This window comes from Prionailurus bengalensis, chromosome B2 (assembly GCF_016509475.1).
Source record: "Prionailurus bengalensis isolate Pbe53 chromosome B2, Fcat_Pben_1.1_paternal_pri, whole genome shotgun sequence".
Taxonomy (NCBI): Eukaryota; Metazoa; Chordata; class Mammalia; order Carnivora; family Felidae; genus Prionailurus; species Prionailurus bengalensis.
Window position 1 is genome coordinate 39533134 of NC_057349.1, and position 13278 is coordinate 39546411.

The following is a 13278-nucleotide window of genomic DNA, read 5'->3' on the forward strand; positions in this document are numbered from 1 at the left end:
CTGAGAAAAGATGAAGAAGCAAAAAGTAGAATCAGAGTTACGAATACAGAGAACAAATCGATGGTTGCCAGAGGGGAGGAGTGGGGGGGTTGGGCAGGTGGGAGAATGGAAAGACACACGTCTGGCATGCAGCCCCAGCTCAAGCCACTAATTACCTTCATGGCCTGAAGCAAGTCCCTTTGCCTCTTGGCCTGTTTCCTCCTCTGCACAGTGGTGATAACGAGCCTGTCCGGCGAGCCTGAAGAGATAAATGGTCTATAGGGGCCTATGGAAAGCCGACTGTGTTTATATCATTAGACAGCGCTGTTATTACCCAGGGGTGGGCTTGGGAAGGGCCCCTCCTGGTCTGACCTGAAATGTCACTCCTGGACAGGATGCTGGCTCCAGTCCTTTCCTCAGGGCAGCCCAGGGGGTGGGTAGGGCCTGTTTCTAAAGAAGAGAACTGAGCACTCAGCAAACATTCACTAATGTTGGTGATGATCTCTGAAATGATTCCATCAGGACGCCACGCCCCGCCATCAGCAGGGCGCACGCTCCGACACGGGAGCAGTGGTCGGCCTCCCGGGCCTCACTCCCACCCTCCGCTTTCCGCCTGGAAAGCCGTCCACTCACACCCCACCCACCCGCCAGAGGAAAATTCCTGCGGCTGATCTCGTGGGTCAGAGGCAATGACCTGGGGAGGGGAGCAGGAAGGCTGGCAGCCACCATGGGCCGGGAACCAATTCCTGGGCTGAGTCTTCTGGACCCCCGGGCTCCACAAATACGCACGCTGGAGGCTATTTTGACTTAATCTGGGGTGACCCCAGAGAAGGAAGCTAACTGTCCCTTGCACTGTTCGGCACAGGAGCAGCGGTAGGCCTGAGGTCTCGGGGACTGAAGAGCTGTGACTTCCAGTAGATTTTCCCTCTGGAGCAGCTGGGTTGTTAACACAGCTGGCCCCGCTCTGTCTACTTTCCAAACTGGTGTTGTGGTCATCTCATTGGCCACTTCTCACAACTAGCTCTGTGTTTTCCAAGTACAAAAACTGAGACCCACCGGGGGCAACCAGTTGCTCAAGAGAGCAGAGATAATAGGGGCCACTGGGTGGTTCAGTCCGTTTAAGCATCTGACTTTGGCTCGGGCCACGATCTCACGGTTTGTGGGTTGGAGCCCCGCGTCGGGCTCGGTGCCGACAGCTCAGAGCCTGGAGCCTGCTTCGGATTCTGTGTCTCCCTCGCTCTCTGCCCCTCCCCCGCTTGCAGTCTGTCTCTCTCTAAAACATTAAAAATAATAATGAATAATAAGATAAAAAAGAGAGCAAACAGCCAAGTCAGAACCAGAACCCGGTCTCTTGACTCAAGCATGGCTCCCCCACAACGGTGGGGCCTGAACGGACCCATGAGTCACTGGCATGGCCGGGCCCCTCATCCTGTCCTGGCACGGTGATACCTGCCCCCTATCTTGGCTCCCCTGTTGGGAGAGACCACCACTTCTGACTATGGGCACCAAACGGAGGAGCAGGACCAGTGTAGGACACTGGAGAGGACATGGGGAAAGCAGGATGGAGCCCCTGGGGGGGGGGGGGGCTGCGGAAAGGATGCCATCCCGTAGTGCACCGTGGAAACAGCGCAACAAACTTGGCCTCAGCAGTCCTCCCTCTGGCCCAGAGATCAGAAGAAGGTAGAGGGAAGGGTCTGGGGTCAGCTCTGGGGTAGCACCAGCTGTACCCCTGGACCCTGCCGGGCCCCAGGCGAAGGGACTCTCTCACATCCTGTTGTGGCCAGTTCTCCATTTGCCCATTGCACTGACAGGAGAGTGACATCCAAGGGCGGAGAAGTCTGGAAGCTAGTCAGTTCAATCCGCACCCAGGGGAGAGGGCGGTGCCGGAATTGAAGTCTGGACGGTGCCATTCTGGACGGCAGGAGGAGAGGGAACCGGGCAGGTCCTACCCTGGCCGGTCTCCTTGGTAAGGGGGATCAGTCTGCTCGCTCCACAGGGCAGGGAGCTGGGGCACAAGCAGTGACCAGAGACAAGAAGGCGTGTCCCTAAGTCTTGGGCAAACCCTGCTCCCACTCCTCCCCCAGGCCCTGAGTGGCTTATCGCAGACGCTGGATCTCCTTCAGATTAACCATTCAGGGGTCTGAGCTAGAAACGGAGTCTTGGAGGCTGGGAGGCCAGTGAGAGGAGGAGGAAGGGGCAGCCTCAGGACAAGGAAGCTCCTGCAATACTGAACCAGGCAGGGGCTTGTGCAGACCCCGGGCTCCAGGCAGGTGCTCAGATGTGGTAGCTCTGCCAGGGCTCCACCCCTGTGGTAGGGAAGCAGCACCTCAAAGAGTCCATTCCTGGGGAGCAGCTCTCTGGGAAGTATGATTAGTCACACATGACAACTGTTTTTCACGTTTGCTATTTCTGGGCTTTTAGTAAAGTCCTGTTTAAAGGCTCTAGCCTTGATCTAACCATGCTGCGGGTGCCAAGGGGGATCCAGGGTCCACCTCTGGGCCAGGGTGTTAAGAGGAGAGCAGTACTCCCCTGGGACTTGCCTGGTGGCAGAAGGGACATCGGTGAGGGGTCCCAGACCTGGTGTAGCCCCACCCCCACGAAATTCTCTCCCCCGCCCCTGCCAACTTGGGAGGGTCAGGGTGTTCCCATTAGGGCAGTTTTCCTTCCAGATCCCCTTTGTGCATCCAGGACTCCAGCTGTCCTGTCGCTTTCCTTTGCCAGCACGTCCGTCCCTGGCAACTTTAGGTTCTGGGCCAGGGCTTCTCAGAGGGGAGAAAGAAACGGTCACAGATGTGTCATAAAAACCCTACCCACCCCCAAATTGCCCAGAATGAAGCCCCTCCCTCTGTAAGCCCTCCCCTGCTGCCACCTAGAACCATGCCAGAAGAGATTCCCTAAGAATGCGACATCATTCACCAAGCCAGAATTTAAAAATAATTATATTAATAATAAATATGTTAAATTACATTTAAAACAATAAATAGAAAAATAAACTGATAAATAAAATCAACAGGTACAAAATGTTTCCAAATTTCAACTAAAGAAAACACACAGACGACAGACAAGACAAATGGACATAACGGGAGGGCACTAAATGCATCACAGGAACCCTTCACAGTTTACGTCACAGCTCCCTCCTCGCCTGGTCACCCTTCTTCTCCCCAACTTGGAGACCAGGAGACTCAGTGGCTGATATCTTTGGGGACCCCAGGCAGCGCAGGGAAGCATCTGGTTCCACCTCAATGCCCTTCTGCAAAGCAACCTTGAACCCCAGGGTGTGGGTTCAGGGGACAGGAGCGTGAGGCGGAGCGTGAGGAAGGAAGTCCCTACAGAGGCAAGTCGGTGCTGTTGTGCCGGGTTTTCCTGGCAGTGCCATCGTCTCGGGGCAGCGCCCTCTGCAGGTTGGACATGGCCACGGTCTTTTTGAGGTCAATCACGGCGTAGGAGTCTGAGCTGCGGGCAGGGTGGGTGGTGGGCACAGGGGCTCGGGGGACCGAGGGGTTCTGGGGCCCCTTGGGGCGGTCTCCACCCCAGCCTTTCAGCTCCACCTGGATGTAGTTGAGCTGCCTGGGGGGCTCGGGGCCCGGCCGGCGGAAATCGAAGTTGAAGACCCTCGGGGAGCCTCGGCGGCGGGTCAGCGGCACAGGGAAGCTGCCATGGCTACGGAGGGCAGCCCGGGTGCTGGTGGGCTTCTGCAGCGGGGTCTCATCCTCCTCGCCATCAGGGAAGCCATTGGAGGAGGGAGTGAGCCCGTCCCTCGAGTCTCCGTCATCCCCAGCCTCCTCCCCCAGCTGCTGGGCGTGGCTCTCCCACACAGGGGGCAGGGAGGGCAGGTTCTCATAGTGCAGCAGGGCCGCCCGGCGGTGGGCAAGGCCATTCCAGCCTGGCTCCTCCGTGCTCAGTCTCCAGCCAGCCCCTGGCCGCAGCCCCGCACTGACGTTCTCATAGGTGCACTTGGGCTGGGCAGTGCACTCGGAAGGGCCCTCGTTGTTGTTGTTGTGGGGCGGGGGGTCATGCAGGCTGGGGCAGAGGCCCTGGCACTTCATCATGTGCCGCCGAGCAGGGGTTGGGCCCAACACAAACTTCACCTGGCCCGGCTGCAGGAACACCTGGGGGTCCCGTGGGTCAGGGCCCCGGGCCTGCGGGGGGAAGGGCACCTGGCCCTCAGGCAGGGGCTGCAGGCAATGCCGGTTCCTGCGGTGGTCATCCTCACTGGCTGGCGTGTTGACATAGGTGTGGGACTGGGGGAAAGAGTCCAAGGGAAGCAGGTAGGCCCGAGGGCAGGGAAGGTGGAGAGAACAGAAGGGAACGGATAAGAGAGGCATAGGGGAAAAGTGCTGGAGTTTCCCCCTCTTCCTTGTCCTCCACACCTCCCAGGGAAGCTGCATCCCTTTCTGGGACAGTAAGGGACCCTATCAACGTTCCTCCCCTCCCGTGATCCTTACGAGGCGCCCTGTTTCCCGGTCCCCCATCCCCACCCAGACCGACGGGGAGGAGCAGGGCAGCTGCTTGCTCACCTGCTCATCAGGGGCAATGAGGGCATGAGTGGACTCTTCCCCAAGCGAGGGGTGTCGCAGGCTGCTCGTTGAGGGGCGCCGGGGTGCTGAGAATCTCGGGCCCTCCCCTGGGCAGCCAAGGAAGCCATTGGAGAAGCTGGAGACAGTGTAGCCTAGAGCTGGGCACACAGGAGACAAGCCCAGGTCAGCAGTGGTGGGGGGGGAGGTACTGCAACCACCTGCCAACCACCTGCCACTGCATGTGTGGTGTCCTGGGAGTCCTCCAACGGGAGGGGACACGCTCCCAGGGCCCCCAGATGGTTAGCTCTACTGAACCAGCAGCCCCTGTTATCTTTCACCTCTCGGTGGTTCAAACCCTGCCCCTTCCCTCAAAGCTCAGTGTGAACCCCACTTCCCCCATTACAGCCTTATCTGAAACACTTAAGGCCACCTTGTCGTCACTGTCCCTTCATCTCATTCTAGCTCTGGGAAGCTCCCAGACATCAGGGGCCGCGTTTCTATTTCTTCTGCGCACCGCCCCCCCCCCCCCCCCGCACCGTCCCCGGCTCCCTACCATGGGCCAGTGCATGGAGAGCAAAATATGCAGCAGGGGCTCAGTGTGGACTCAGTGAATAAATAAGTAGAAGCTAAGGGAACCTCTCCAGAAATCAGTCATGGGCAAAGATGCCTGAACCAAGCCGGGTATGACCCAGTAGACGGAAGGAAGCAAAATAGCTCCAGACTGCTGTTTCCATGGAAACCCAACGTCTTCCCGTCTGCTTCCCAGACCATCAGTCAATACAAGGCCCAGGACTCCCCAGCGTCAGCATGAGTCACCTGACTGGCCCAGACGGGGACTTGTTCATCCCCAAGAGTCATCTGATGGTGGGCAACTGTCCTGGAAGCATGGATCGCCCAGCCATCCCACCCGCCTGCCTGACTCGTGCCTCCAAGACCGGCACTGCCTGGGCCTGTGCTTGTGCGTACAGATGTGGAGGCTGAGGTGCCAAGGACGGGGTCTCCTCACCATTGGGAGGCTGGGGGGCCCGAGGGAGGTCGAGCTCAGTCGGGTGACTGTTGCGGGTGATGATGACTGGCTCTTCCATCACATTGATGCTATTGCACTGCATCAGATCCTGAAGCAGGTTGAAGATCTCCTCGGCCCGGGAGCACTTGAACGCGAATATCCCTGAAGAAGGAGAGGAAGAAGTGAGGCCCCTCTGACCGTGTACCAGTAGGAAAGGACCAGAGAGGTTGAACGGACGCACAAAGCTCAGGAAAATGTCCCTGAACACCGGTCCCAGGCCTGCAGGGGACGGGAAGTGCCCTCCTCATCCTGAGCATACTCTAAAATCCAAGAGTTCCGGGAGGAGTTGGGCCCCAGGCCCCTTCCTGTCCCCCCGCCCACTATCCATTACCACTGTCTAGAGATCTAATACCTCACCTATACTCCCCCATGGTTAAATCGTGTTCACAAGGATGTGTGTGAACACGGGTGAGGGGAAGAGAAGTAAACACCAAAGCAGTAAAGGATGGCAGCTGCCCCTTATCCACTGCTTTGCTTTCTGCAGTTTCCATCACCCGCAGTCAACCAGGGTCCAGAGGCACATGAGCCTCCTTCTGACAGACTGTCAGAATGTCAGTAGCAGCCTCACGCTAGGTCACAGCGCCTGCATCACTCCCCTCACCTCCTCCCACCTCGCGGGCATGTTATCATCTTGCCTGGTCACAAGGGTGAGGGCGCTACCGTAAGGCATGTTGAGAGAGACCACGCTCACCTAGCTCTTCCTACGGTATGTTGTTATAATGCTTTGCCTTATTACTAGTAACAGTTGTTCATCTCTTACTGCGCCTCATTTATACATGAGACCTTATCACGGGCACGTATGTATAAGGGAATGCATGGTGAATACAGGGTTCAGTAGTATCTGTGATTTCAAGCATGCACTGGGGCTGTGCCCTGAAGATAAGGGGTAAGAGGCTGGACTGTGTTAGATGACACTTCACATGCTGCCCCTGTCTCCTTCTGCCTATCACTCCCCAGAAAAAGGAGCTCTACCCAGGGCACCAAGCCTCGGCTCCAGTCCAACCACCTCCAAGCTCCACAAGGGCAGGAGAGCTGTCCTGTTCGTTGCCTGTTCCCTGGGTACTTAGCCACTGCCTAGCCGGAGAGGGAATGTCTACTCTGGATGGGCCCTTGGCCTCATGGAACTTAATCTCTGGTGCTGGAAGGAAGGAAGGACGAGCAGACTCGCTCTAGGACACACATGGCAAGGCCATCTTGTGTCTCCTCAATGCAGCTGTCCTGACGGCCCCTCAGATTCCAATGCATCAGCTCATAGTCCCAGGGACGGCAGGCCTGGGCTGAGTACCCGTGACTCAAGGGCTCCAAAGATGTCCCTGGGGTGCTGGGCCAGCCTGGAATTCTACCCCAAACTGGCAACAGCAGGGTCCAGGGCTCAGGGGAGGCTACTTGGGGTGTGTGTGAGCACCACAACCAGGCTGGGGTATGGGACAACTGAGGTTTGCAGGGATGGGATGGACAGCAAGGGGAGGGGGGTGGGGAAGGAAAAGTACCTTTCTGGCAAGACATGTTAGGGGCTACAAAAGGCTGGGAAAGCCTGGAGTTTTAGGAGAACCCAGTGTGGGGGCCTAGGGCGACCCCTCTGGGATCCCAACTGCTGCTTAAATACCACGAGGAGGAGAAGCCCCTTCCTGTCCTCTCTCTGCTCAGCCAGTGTTTAACATCCCCTACCTCAGACGACCAAAGGGTAAGATGTGTGGAGGAGAAGGCTCGCAGCCAGCAGGACGTCAGAGGCTCACTGCTGTGACGGTGGCCTCATCAGACAAGCTCGTTCGTTGCAACCCTGCTGTCACAACCCCAACTGCATCCAACACAAGCCCGTACTAGGTTCTCTCTGCAGAACTCAGGCCCGGGTCCTACAAGATAAGCTGAGACCATGCTACTCCTTCAAAGAGCCAGGGCGGGCTCTAGCCTTGACTTCATGGAATGATCACTACTCTCTGACCCCTGGCTGCAGGGAGAAAGGGCAGGAAGGGAGAACATATCATACTCCGCTGCCCACAGGTGACAGGAGACAAGGATGAACTTCTCCAGGGTTACTCTGTATATCAGAGACACAAGTGTCTGGCCTCCCCAAGCCTAGCATTCGCAAGCCATGCAGGCCCAAGGTAATCAGAGCCTCTAGCCTGACCCTGACCCTGACCCTTCACTGTTCATGGCTCCAGGGTATAGGACTTGGGGGCCCACAAGGAAGTCTGTTCCTGTGTAGTGGACAAGGGTCCCTCAAAACTGGTCACAGAGGTAAAAGAACTTGCTTGCTCTCCCAGGCAGGCTCTGGCCTCGGGAGCACTGGCTCTTTCCCATGGGCTGTGCAACAAATGCCCCCACAGAAGGTCCCAGGCTGGGGCCGCAGTGACCGAAGAGAAGGAGCACCGGCCTGGGAGTCCACTTAGTTCCATATCAACATGCTGTGTGCTCTTGGCCATCAACCTTCCCTTCTCTGGGCAACACCTGCCAAGCCAACAGGCTTCCCCATGGTCCCCTGAGCTATGACCTCCGGCCCCAGCCCCTCGCCCCTATCCCAGGGGCGGTACTCACCCTGGCCCGTCTGACACCGGCGGCCACTCTCAAAGGAGAAGAGGTTGGAGTCATAGCCATAGCGCCGCAGGCAGAGGTAGGGCCAGCGGACAGCCTCGCGCCGATGCAGGTGCAGCACCAGCTCGCTCTGTGTTAGCTCCATGATTCCGGAGCCCAGCTCCACCCCCTCGTCATCCACATTCGTCACCTGAGGGGCAGGGAACAGAAGGGTCATTGAGTGAGCCCATCAAGTATGTAGGGGTCCCAGAGCCATTGGGAGGCAGGCCAATGCAGGGCTAGGGCTGGGGGGGTCAGGGGGCTCGCCTGCCTCTACCAGACTCCCCGGAGATGCCAAATGATCGCTGGGAGACTAAGAGGATGAAGCAGTGCCAAGGACCCACAGCAGCTCTCTAGGCCTCTGCTTTGTCATCTGGGCAGTGAGGCAGGGGTGGTTAGCTGACCTCCAAGGTCAGATGGTTTGACGGCCAAGGTTAGATAACCTCAGATGGTCCACCGCTTGTATCCAAGGACCAGATGCTAATGGAGGAAGGGGTTCGATTATAAGTTCAAAATCTTAAGACCCCCGGGGGAGAGTCAAGCCCAGGACAGAACACAGACCTTCTCCACCCCCTCCCCAACTCCAGGCCCTTGCTAAGGGCTCCCTCTTCTGGTGAGCAGGAGAAACCTGTGCCTCACAAGCTGAATGCAGGGAGGGGGCTCCCCCTACAGGGAGGTGAGAGGTGGCAGGTGGCCAGGGGTGCACAGGTCCACTGGGCCCGGCCTTACCTTCCCAAAGTGAACAGCAAACACTAATATTGGGCTTTCAGGTGTTATGCCCTGCTTTAAATACTTTATGTATATTAACCCATTAATGGAGACTTTTGTTGTTTTCTCCAAAAAAACCACCATACGTGTATGTGTGTGTACACATTTATATACACACACATACACACATATACATACATACATATATGCATATATATACACATACATACATATATATGTAAAGCTACAAAGATAAATTGGCAGGAATGAATGTTCTAAAAGCACGATTTTTCATCACGGTATTTCTTCATTCTTTGTAGTTAGTAACGGCGTAGGAGAACCACAGCACTGGCAGCAGCCTGGGCCCCGCTCCCCAGGCCACTTCAGCAGCTCTGAGGCATCTTAGTGAGCCACAACCTCAGCCTGTCCCTTCACCTTCTCTAGGGAGGCAGAGGCAACTCAACAGGTTGGCCCGAGCCCAGGAGGCCATGCTGGGAGAGCTCAGGAGAGGAGGGGGCGGTGGGTACCTTGAACTTGGTAGGGTGGTTGTCTGGGACGCTGTCTCTGTTCAGGCAGCTGCAGCAGCTCCCCATGGTGTCAGAGCAGCCAGTCCGCCCTAGGGAAAAACATAAGGGATAAGGTCATCGAGGTCAGCTCCAAAAAGCCTCACTCTGGAGACTCTGGCAGAACGACCTCGTTGTGATCACCTACTCTTGGGCACAGTGGGACACTGTCCCTCCTCGAAGAAATTCACATTCTCGGGGCGCCTGGGTAGCTCAGTTGGTTGGGCGTCCGACTTCAGCTCAGGTCATGATCTCAGAGTTTGTGAGTTCAAGCCCCACGTCGGGCTCTGTGCGGCCAGCTCAGAGCCTGCAGTCTGCTTCAGATTCTGTGTCTCTCTTTCTCTGTCCCTCCCCCACTCACACTCTGTCTCTCTGTCTCTGTCTCTGTCTCTCTTTCTCTCTCAAAAATAAATAAGCATTGGAAAAAAAATCTTTTTTTAAGAAATTCACACTCTCAATCCAGGGCCAGGCATGCACTGGATAAACATTAATTCCAGTGAGGATGTGTTAAAGATTAATTCTGACAGAGGGATGGAAGAGAGCTTCTCAGAGGTACCATTTGACCGTGACCTTGAGAAGTGAGTAGGATTTTGACAGATGTAATGAAAGCGAAGGGAAGCCTGGGCTGCAGGAAAAGAAGGGAATGGATACAAGCAGGGAACCAGAAGAAGTGGTTTGCTTCAGGGGGAGGTGGGTGCTAGTTTGGGGCCCTCATTCAGATTTAGCAAACAAACTGTAACTGGGCAGTCCCCGACACTTTAGCCTGGACCTTTCATTTTTTTTTTTTTTTTATCTTCTTTTCCACCTCACCCTTCCCACATCTCCCAAATTCTCTTTTTTTTCCCTCACTACCATCCCAACATCTACTTCAAATTTATCTTTTTGACGTTCTCTTCCATGGGGTATTATATTATGGTCAAAAGATACAGTAAGAAGACCGAACTTAAAACAGGGCACACTTTTTATAACCTCGATTAGCTATTTCTTCATGGGAAAAATAAATGCTGGGTTTTCTCTCCTTCATCTAAAGGGGAGACCAGAGGACTTACTATCTGGCTTTTCCCTCCAGGATTATGGCACTTGGAGTATATGTCACAATGGTTGGGCCTCTGTCTAGAATGGAGAGGACACCACCAAGCTTGAAAGACCTACGGGAGCAAGCAAATGCACAGAACGATCCCAACCAGAATGGGTTGCAACTCGATACAAGAAATGAACCTGTAGGATTAGATATCCTTCCAGAACTCCCACTGAACGTGTAGAGCCTTGAGCAATCCTGACCTATATCCCCCATTCCTCCCAACTTGGAAAACTCCAGAAAAGTGGCTCCTATAAACAGCTCTCACCTCACCCAGGCCATTGGAGAGCTGACCATGGGAGGGGCATGGGGAAGGACCCCCACTTTATTCCCCCTGTTCTTGGTGGGGCGTCATGGCAGGTAGTCTGCAGAGAAGTCACCTGGATCCCTCTGGGACACACCTGGGGCTCACCTAGCACAGGAGACAGAGACCACAGGTTAGTGGAAACCTTTCATCCTCGCCCCCAATTGTTAATGAAACTCACTTGCTGTCAGTCCATCCCACCTGGATTATCTGTTCCAGGTCCTAAGGGGACAGAAACACAAAGAAGAAAGTGAGATCAAGGGCAAAGGGGCCACCAATTCCAAGCCCCACAGGCGCTGAGAGGGAGTGATTCCCACAGCAGCAATGAGTTTGAGTTTGAGGCAACCTTTTAAGTTACCTCTAGACCCCGACCCCATCTGAATCCTGTTACAACCAACACCAAAACCACCACTTTACCTTTGTGGGGAACTTTACAGAGAGCTTTCTCAAAAGGACACTATGATGTATGGGAAAGAACGCTGGCTTAAGATTCAGAAAACCAATCTTCTAGTCTGTTTTGTTGCCATTAAGCATCTGGGAGACTCTGGCAAGTCGACCTCCCACCTCAAGGCCTTAGTTTTCAAGGGAAACATCTGTAACCTGCAGAGTTTCTCGCTGAAATAACTTCTAGAAGTGCATAGAAAAAACGTCACTAAAATGGACATTTGCCTCTTCCAGAACAAGCTTCCTCAATCTCACATTTGGAAACCTGATAGACTTTCTGTTCTCCAAGTTCTGAAAGGCTTAAAATTTTTAACATACATGCTAACAATAAATCAAAATTTCAGAGATTGGAGCCCCAGGTGGACAAATTGACAAGCCAGGACCTTGGAGATCCTTGAAATCCCACCCTCCTGCTTTCCAGAAGCAGTATGTTTTCCCAGGGCCCCTTGGGCTCTGCTTCCTCAGACAACTTCCCAGATAAAAGGACCCCCACCCCCTGGTCTGGCTTATTCTCTGGAAGAAGGAAGCAGGCTCAGGGAGATGTACACAGCCTAAAGACGGGCAGCTGGGAAAATACCGAGGCTTGAGCCATCAAAAAGGAGTCTGAGGGTGAAACCAAGAACTACAGGGTGCAAGATGGGGGAGGGTGTTGCATCTTTTTCTGTCCCCTTCATTTGTCTTTAAGGTATCAGGATATATCATGACACTTCACTGAAGGGGGTTACGTTGGCTGAGACAGGAAGAGGGGGCTCAGGTCTGGGATACGTATGGATTGGAGATGCGGAGTGTCAGGGATTATGGGGACTCAAAATATGTAAGAGGGCTCAGAGAAACGTGGGCAAGTTTTTTTGCATTTGAGCATGGTGCAAGGAGAATGGGGCGTATGCAGGATCAGAGGAGCCACAGAGCTCTGGAAGCATTCGGGGGCATCCCGGAGAATGGTGGCTCTGCGGGCGTAACAGAATTCGCAAGAGTGAGGGGGTTGAGGGCTCCAGGACTAGCGAAGGTGTGTCCGGAGGTGAGTGGGGGTGGGGTGGTTCTGGGGCGTGAGCGACAGATTTAGGTTGCGGGGTTGTCAGGGGAATTTCTACAGACACTGGGAAGCAATGGGGGAGGTCGGGGCCGCGCGCAGTCCCTGGATCCCCGCCCCCAGCCCCGGGATTCCACCGCCCGCCCGCCCTGGGCTTCCTCTGGAGGGAGCGGAGACTGCGGCGCGGCGCGGTGCGGCCTCGGTGGAACCGCCTCGTCCCCGCCCCGCCGCGCCCCGACTCACATCGCCCCGCGGCCCGGGCGGCGCCGGGCCCCGCTCCCGGGTCCCGCTGCAGCTGCCGCCGCCCGCCCGGAGCTAAGGCCTCCCCGCCCCGCCCCGCGGTCGCGGGGTCGGAGGTCACCGGCAACACCAACGAGACGCTGCGGGCGGGCGGACCCGATCGGGGGCGACAGGCGCGCAGCCTAGAAGGTCCCTTTGGAGGACTTTGCAGTCAGGAGCAGGGAGCATGCGCACACGCCAGAGGGCGCTCCGGGCCAGCAGCGAAGCTAGCCCCGCGGGGGCAGGGCGGAACCTGGGCGGGGGCGGGGCGAGGGGCGGGGCTGAAGAGGGAAACAGAGGTGGACCCAGAGGTTTCCACTCCCGGGATCAGAAAAGGAACCCGGGTAGGGGAGAGACAAAAAAGATGGGGGAAAGGTCTGAAGGGTTGGAAGGGAGAAGCGCAAGGCGAAGGATCCCTAAAAGGGGCTGGGGACCGGGAAAGGCAACTGGGTGGGGATAAGAACAGACCGAGAGGGGCGGAGCTAGGAGACCCGAGGGAGGGTCGGGGGGGGGGGGTGGGGACATGCTGGCTCCGAGAGACTTTGTGTTCCGGGAGCGACTGAGAGAAGACCCGGCAAAACGACGGCACCCTAGTGTCGGCCCAGTGCCCGCGGGGGCGCGGTGCCGGCGCTAAACACCTGGGAGTGGGGAGAGGGGCAGTGGAGGCTGCACAATTTCCACCATGAGATCCCCCAAATGCTTTCCTTCTGGCTGCATCACCAGGCCCCTCCCGAGCCAC

The 13278-nt window shown here is 56.2% G+C and overlaps 1 protein-coding gene across 3 annotated transcripts; it reads right to left on the bottom strand.

Moving 5' to 3' along the window:
- Nucleotides 1-2943: 2943 nt before the first annotated feature.
- Nucleotides 2944-12604, bottom strand: FRS3 (fibroblast growth factor receptor substrate 3). Of its 3 annotated transcripts, XM_043591376.1 has the most exons (8): nt 12504-12576; nt 10988-11008; nt 10751-10894; nt 9369-9457; nt 8098-8284; nt 5503-5664; nt 4497-4654; nt 2944-4220 (listed from the first exon to the last, which is right to left on the bottom strand). In XM_043591376.1, the coding sequence occupies exons 4-8, from the start codon at nt 9432-9434 to the stop codon at nt 3306-3308; spliced, it is 1488 nt and encodes a 495-aa protein (XP_043447311.1). In that variant the 5' UTR covers nt 9435-9457; nt 10751-10894; nt 10988-11008; nt 12504-12576; the 3' UTR covers nt 2944-3305. The 3 variants fall into 3 exon arrangements, with proteins under 3 accessions (XP_043447311.1, XP_043447310.1, XP_043447309.1); XM_043591375.1 differs by lacking the exon at nt 10988-11008 and having other exon boundaries at nt 12504-12604; XM_043591374.1 differs by lacking the exon at nt 12504-12576 and having other exon boundaries at nt 10751-12420.
- Nucleotides 12605-13278: the final 674 nt, after the last annotated feature.

Bases quoted from the DNA above. Each gene is read 5' to 3' on its own strand.
- FRS3 (XM_043591375.1), bottom strand. From the start codon at position 9,434: ATGGGGAGCTGCTGCAGCTGCCTGAACAGAGACAGCGTCCCAGACAAC. The intron at 8,285-9,368 runs GTACCCACCGCC...CCTGCCCCTCAG, and splicing joins ACCACCCTACCAAGTTCAAG to GTGACGAATGTGGATGACGA. The intron at 4,221-4,496 runs GTGAGCAAGCAG...TCTTTCCCCCAG, and splicing joins TCATTGCCCCTGATGAGCAG to TCCCACACCTATGTCAACAC.